The 6,944-nt window shown below is 33.5% G+C and overlaps 1 protein-coding gene across 3 annotated transcripts; it reads left to right on the top strand.

Annotated features, from left to right (window-relative positions):
• Positions 1-349: 349 nt before the first annotated feature.
• fln (flightin) lies at positions 350-3,721 on the top strand. 3 transcript variants are annotated; one of them, XM_014235438.3, is made up of 4 exons: positions 350-457; positions 2,776-3,082; positions 3,183-3,338; positions 3,437-3,721. In XM_014235438.3, exons 2-4 carry the CDS (start codon positions 2,820-2,822, stop codon positions 3,570-3,572), a joined length of 555 nt encoding a protein of 184 aa, XP_014090913.1. In that variant the 5' UTR covers positions 350-457; positions 2,776-2,819; the 3' UTR covers positions 3,573-3,721. The 3 variants fall into 3 exon arrangements, with proteins under 3 accessions (XP_014090913.1, XP_069967560.1, XP_036216435.1); XM_070111459.1 differs by having other exon boundaries at positions 367-457; positions 2,808-3,082; XM_036360542.2 differs by lacking the exon at positions 350-457 and adding an exon at positions 1,039-1,062.
• Positions 3,722-6,944: the final 3,223 nt, after the last annotated feature.

Here is a 6,944-nt window from a genome sequence, read left to right as displayed (position 1 = left end):
CATAAAAAAGTCATACAGTGTTCACCAAAAATATGCTGGCACATGCTTCATTGCATCTGGTACTTCAATGGGGTTTTGCAATTTTCAACCAAACACTACAAACTCGTGTACATAGATTCCTTTGCATGCCGACATACAACCAATGTAATGCGCAATGTGTGAGAACATTGCGTTCAAAAGTTTAATATTATCGGGTACTTGCCAAGCGTAATTAATCAATGCTCATTGCACTGCACTAAATTAAATACGTGTATTTGCCTTTAAATCTAAAAGTGTTTTTTGCAAAGGTATTAATTGGCGTAGTTGTTGTCTACTTGACGCTGATTGGTTAATCATTACAAATAAAATGCGATAAAACCTTCGCCTCAGTAATTGGTTAGGCTTCCAATTTCTAAATTAACTTTCTCGATTGCAGTGTTTTTTGTATACCTCTTCAATCAACATCAACCTCTTAAAGGTATCAATTAATAGTTGAACATTTGAAGCGATTAGAAAATTCAATTGTGCATTTGTTGAGATTTCGCACGCATGCTAATAAAATAATATATACATAATATAATACATTGTATATCAAATAATATTTGTATGCAAAGTTTATTTAAAAATATTTATTTTTACTAAAAAGTGCTACGCTTTCCGATATTATTTTAAGTTAAATTATTTTGAAAAAAAAAATTATTTATAAATTAATTTGGGGTTATTGTGCAACATCAAGCATATTTTAAGGTTATTATTTCAGTTGTTTTATCTGTTGAAATCTGTTTGAGAGCTGTAAGTGGTCCACACGAACGAAATGTGATAAGCTCTTGCCATATTTGGCGCAAACAAGTTGCATAATTGCAGCTAGCAGTGTTGCAGTGGTGTGCGAGGCGCCAAAAAAGCGTAAAAACAAATCGTAATGAATATAAAGGAAATTGAAAGAATTTGGCGTGAACTTAGTTAATTTTGTTAACATATTGACATTGAAGCAATCAACAGGCAAATAAGGCGCTTATTGTATTTATTTAGTTTTCGTGGCGATTACATAACTTGAATTGATAACTTTAATAGTATTGGCGCAAGGTATTTAAGAAGTTAAAGTAAATAATAAAGAAAATAAATAATTTTGTGCGAACTTGTTACAAATAAACCGTTTCAGTATTAATAGCTGTTTAATATATTTTTTTTTATTTTTTTTATTCAAAGTTTAATATTTACAAGTAAAATTCAAAAATACTTTGTGGCGTTTGAAATATTTAATTTTATATAAATAGTTTAAATTTTTGTTTTTTTATTTAAATTAAAAAAAGCTTGCAGTTAACGAAAACATAATAATTTTTTAAAAATTTTATTTATAATATTTAATTACAAAATAAATTTTTAAACAAATGCTGTCTCAATTTAACTAAGTTTATTTCTGTGTTCATACATAACGTTGGCTTAGAATTAATTGTCAGAGTAAACGATCACACTATTGTTGCCGTTTAATATGCGAAAGCGCTTTTGGACAACGGAACAATGTCAGTTTTCAAAAATTAAATTTTTCCATGAATTTTGTTGAGTTTCAGCAACAAAAAATATATTTATAAAAAGTAATATAATGAAATACAATTTTCTATAAATTTTCTATAAACCAAGTAATACTTATCTTGATAGAAGCTCACAATAAAATTAAGGCCAGCTCGAACTCTCTTATAGCTAACTATAATCACAGAAGACTGTGAAAAAACAATTAACATTAGAGGAGCGAGTGTGATACTATTGTTGTAAAATGTTTAAAATGAAAAAAAAAAGAATACTACAAAAATTAACTTTACAAAATTGCTTAAGTAAACTACACATATGTCTACATATACACTATACAGCACGTAATCAAAAACCCAAATGCCACAAAGAATTAAAAGTAGTCCACCATATGGCATAATAGCTAGCGTTCAAACAGGAAAAAGGTCAAAAAGACTATATATTGAGGCGCTAGAAGGTTACATTTTTGCACAAAAATAATATAACTTATTATTTACCATATATATGGATATATGCATCTACAACTGAAGATCGTAAATGTTTCAAAATGAGAAATATTTGCCTCGCTTTAAATAAAACTCGGATCAAAACTTTCACAAAGCCGATAAACATGTATTATTTACTTACTAACGTTTTTCTCAGCATATCAAATTTTTTTTTAAACATTATTGTTAGAAGTTTGAAATGCCTTCTTCAGGTTTGGCATACTATGTAGAGGTTTTTCTGAAGCCTGAAATAATATTTACTATAATCGAGTTGTAAAATATTAGATAGGGGTAAATATAGACAGAATAGCAACCTTTTATATCACTTCAAGGAGGCATCTCTATACTCTTTTTATACTGGTAACCAGTGATTTAATGTTCGTCATAACATATTGCATATTTGCTTACATAATTTTATTCTACATAATCTTCTCTATTATTTCTGAAAATACTCTGTGTTCAGAAGAAGAATTATATACAGAACATGCTGAAAAAATTTGATAGTGATCGAATCATTTGTCTCCAAGTAATTGACAAGATATTGTTACTTTCATATGCTACATTTCATTTATTCTTTACTCTAACTTCATTCACTCATTACTCATGCCGTACCTAAAATTTTCGATTTAACTTTAGTTTTGCATATAGGATTGTATCTAGATACTTTATTTCTCTTTTTAGATTTGAGGCAGCTGAGATATTAAAATTAAAATTCGAAAACCTAACCAATTTCACTTTTACCTAGTACCAACCTTTTAACTAGTGAACTTTAAAATAATTCAAGTAGTTGCTTCCTTTTTTTCTTACATATCTTCCAAGTAAACTCGTATAATGGCTGATGAGGAGGATCCATGGGGTTTCGATGAGGGTGATAGTGAGCCAGTCGCTGCCGCTGCCCCTACTCCTGCAGCTGCAGCTGCCACTCCCACTGCCGCAGATGCAGGTGCTACCCCTGCCACGGGTGGTGGGCAGAGCACCCCCGCTGGAGAAGAACCTGAAGCAGCTGCCGCCGAAGAAGAATCGGCACCACCACCACCGCCACCAGAAGACGATGGCTACCGAAAGCCCGTGCAATTATATCGCCACTGGGTGAGGTAAGTTGAGAAAGGATCAACATTGGTTTTAATGAATTTCATTTTGGTGCTTAATAGTTAGATCTCACCAACAAACGTTTATTGATCATTTATTTTCCAGGCCACAATTCTTGCAGTATAAATACATGTATAACTACAGAACAAACTACTATGATGACGTAATTGATTACTTGGATAAGAAGCAGGTTGGCGTTTCAAGGGAAATACCGCGCGCACAAACTTGGGCCGAACGCGTGCTAAGAACAAACAACGCTAGGTAAGATATTGCAATCGGCTAACTAGTTAGACAGCCGTTAAACGAAGTTGTTTTCCATACATTTTATATATTTGGCTTTGTTTTTGTTTCGTCAACAGTGGACGCGACCTTGACTCATACACATGTTCAAGCAAAAGGGATAAGCAACTTGTTCAAACTCTGGCTGCCTCAATTCGTACTCATAATTATCACACCAAAGCTTATATTAACCAAAAATATGCAAATGTTCTATAAATAAATACAATACCTATCTATAAATATGAATACCAACTAAAAAGTTAGTTAAAATTGTAGTACAATTTAATTATAAGGAGATGATTACCTAATTACGTTACAATAAAATATAAAGTGGGAGCTTGTCGCTATAATACTCTTTTGATAGACGACATATTTTTTATTTCACACCACGATTTGTATGTAAGTACGACCGTAATTCTATACTAGTGCAACACTATTGTTGACACGTCAAATCTGACGCATAAGCTGATGGAAATTGCGCGCTGTCATAAAACAACTGTAAAAGTTGACATGAGAACAACGGCATTATGCCTTCGTCAATATACATTTCTTTACCTTGTTCAATAATCAACGTAAAATTTCGTGAAGATAATTTGTCAGATAAAAAAGTCTTCTATACAAGAACTTGATTTTGATCGGTCAGTTTGAATGGAAATATACTATAGTGGTCTGATATCGGCGGACAAAGCTTTTTGGGCAGAATTAAAAAATTTAAGATCGATATCTTAAAAACAGATGAAGTAGTTCGCCTATATACAGATAGAGAGGCGTACAGACTCGTCGTACTAACCATGTATATATACATATGTAGTTTATAGAATCTCTGACGTTTCCTTCTGGTGCTACAAACTTCGTGGCAAACTTAATATCCTCTGCTCAAGGTATCATAATTTGCTAGATTCCAACTAGTTACCATAAACCTACATATATTCGAATTGGGTGTAGTCAATGCCTACAAACGTTTCTACTTCAAGTGTGGGTGCATCGTGTATGTACCTATAATATATGTTATGTTCATACTCGTTCGGTTTATCCTATCCCTTTCAACATTCATACAAGTATGTGTGTGTTTTTCATTATTTTCTATGCTCTTTTCTATTTAAAAGGTTTAAAAGTTAATAATTCTTACATTAGAGACGATACACAGGGTGATATCTAATAGAAGTATTTCCAATTTACCATGGCAGATGTTGACGATTTTTGCAGGTGATGATATATCGATTACAATAATATCATCTCTATCAACAGTGGACATATTATTTGAAGATACCGTAGATATATTTTCTTGATGCTTTGCAATATTTTCCTTGCACTTATGGTGTACAACTAGATGTTATCCAACAAATGTACTGCCTTCCAGACATAAGCTTGACATTGCTTACCAAGTGATTGACATTTTTATACTCTCGCAACCTGTTGCTACAGAGTATAATAGTTTTGTTCACCTAACGGTTGTTTGAATCACCTAAAACTAATCGAGTTAGATATAGGGTTATATATATATAAATGATCAGGATGAAGAGACGAGTTGAAATCCGGGTGACTGTCTGTCCGTCCGTCCGTCCGTCCGTGCAAGCTCTAACTTGAGTAAAAATTGAGATATCTTTTTGAAACTTGGTAGACATATTTCTTGGTACCGTGAGACGGTTGGTATTGCAGATGGGCGTAATCGGACCACTGCCACGCCCACAAAACGCCATTAATCAAAAACAAATAAATTGCCATAACTAAGCTCCGCAATAAGATACAAGACTGTTATTTGGTACACAGGATCACATTAGGGAGGGGCATCTGCAGTTAATTTTTTTTTTAAGTGGACGTGGTCCCGCCTCTAATAGGTTTAATGTGCATATCTCCTAAACCGCTAATGCTATAATAAGAAAATTCACTGGAAGCAAATGTTTTTAGCACTTCTATTGACAGTGTGAAAATAGTTGAAATCGGGTGGCAACTCCGCCCACTCCCCATATAACGGTACTGTTAAAAACTACTAAAAGCGCGATAAATCAAGCACTAAACACGCCAGAGACATTAAATTTTATCTCTGAGATGGTATAAATTGGGTTTATAGGAACCGCGTTCAAAATTAGTCAGTGGGCGTGGCACAGCCCACTTTTAGGTGAAACCCCATATCTTGAGATCTGCTCAACCGATTTCAACCAAATTCGGTGCATAACGTTCTTTTCATGTTTCTATGTTATAGTGCGAAAATGGGCGAAATCGGACTACAACCACGCTTACTTCCCATGTAACACCATTTTCAATTCCATCTGATTCTTTCACTTTCCACTATGCAAATCAGGTAACAATGATTATACCGGGGTAAAACTTTGAGTGAATAATGCAATTAAAGTATGCCACCTTGCGGCCAAAAATTGTCTAAATCGAACCAAAACTGTTCAAACCCCTAAGTACTAAATATGTGGACCCCAGTGCCTATAGTTGACCTTCTACCGAAAATATCAGTCAATCCACAAAGAAATCTCAAACGAGTATACCATTTGACTTTGCGAGAGTATAAAATGTTCGGTTACATCCGAACTTAGCCCTTCCTTACTTGTTATATAATACTAATGGCATCATTAGGAATAATATGTATATTATATATTGTTTGGACAACTTCTTGCCCTATTTCTTTCTTGGGTTGGATAATATCGTCAAATGAATATCCCTCCGAACTCTTGATGGAATTTTTTATTGCGTTTTTCATGACAGCATAAATTGCTTCGTGGTTTCCTACCGTGGGCTGTCCCCAGTTCAAAATTATTCTGACAGACAGTAATTTGTAATTGCTAATCCCAGAAATCGATGTGTCATCTTGTGGCTTCTTTTTCATATATAGAGATTTCTATAAGAGCTCATACTCTCCTTCGCCGATTTGAGGTGGAAGCTTTATTTCTAGCTTCTTGGTACAAAACTATAATTTTTTCTATAGAAGAAATCATTCTTTTACACTTCGGGCTGTATACGCTGGAATATTCTGTGAAACGGTCAATAAGGTTGATAGTATTTTGTTAGTGCAAAACATAGCATTTTTGGTTAATGCGAAACTTCAAAGAAATGATAAATTAAACAAGCTAGGAAGGGCCAAGTTCGGGTGTAACCAAACATTTTATACTCTTGGAATTTGCAAGGATCAAAGCCTGGGAAGCTTTTTCAGGTGTTGACAAAACTTTATATTAAACTAGGGAAATCATCGTTGTGATTTTATCCATTTGATATGAGAGGGTAGACTGTTATTAGAAATAGATTATTTCTGAATTTCATTTAGATTTTTACTTATTGACCGATAGATGCTGTATTAAGTAAACCGGAAGTTCGAAGATATTTATGTTAGGTATATGGGCCTAAAAGAACTGGTATATGGGGCTGATATTTTATTGATGTTTGATTTGTATACTGTAAAGTGAAAGAATCAGATGGAACTTAAAAGTTTGTTATATAAGAGCAGGCCGTTATATAAGGGGTTAGCATGGTTATTATCTGATTTTACAAATTTTCACAGAGTTTAAAGAGGTCATAAAATTACTTCTTCTCAGCAAGTTTGGTTGATATAGCTTGAGTAGTTTGGAAGATATGTACATTTAA

The sequence above is a fragment of the Bactrocera oleae genome, chromosome 6 (genome assembly GCF_042242935.1).
Source record: "Bactrocera oleae isolate idBacOlea1 chromosome 6, idBacOlea1, whole genome shotgun sequence".
In the NCBI taxonomy this organism is placed as follows: Eukaryota; Metazoa; Arthropoda; class Insecta; order Diptera; family Tephritidae; genus Bactrocera; species Bactrocera oleae.
The sequence above is the reverse complement of the archived record's forward strand: the minus strand, read 5'-3'. Positions and strand labels throughout refer to the sequence as shown.

Excerpts from the sequence above, each read along its gene's own strand:
- fln (XM_014235438.3), top strand. The coding sequence starts at position 2,820 with ATGGCTGATGAGGAGGATCCATGGGGTTTCGATGAGGGTGATAGTGAG. Across the intron at positions 3,083-3,182 it reads TTATATCGCCACTGGGTGAG|GCCACAATTCTTGCAGTATA; the intron begins GTAAGTTGAGAA and ends TTTATTTTCCAG. Across the intron at positions 3,339-3,436 it reads CTAAGAACAAACAACGCTAG|TGGACGCGACCTTGACTCAT; the intron begins GTAAGATATTGC and ends TTTCGTCAACAG.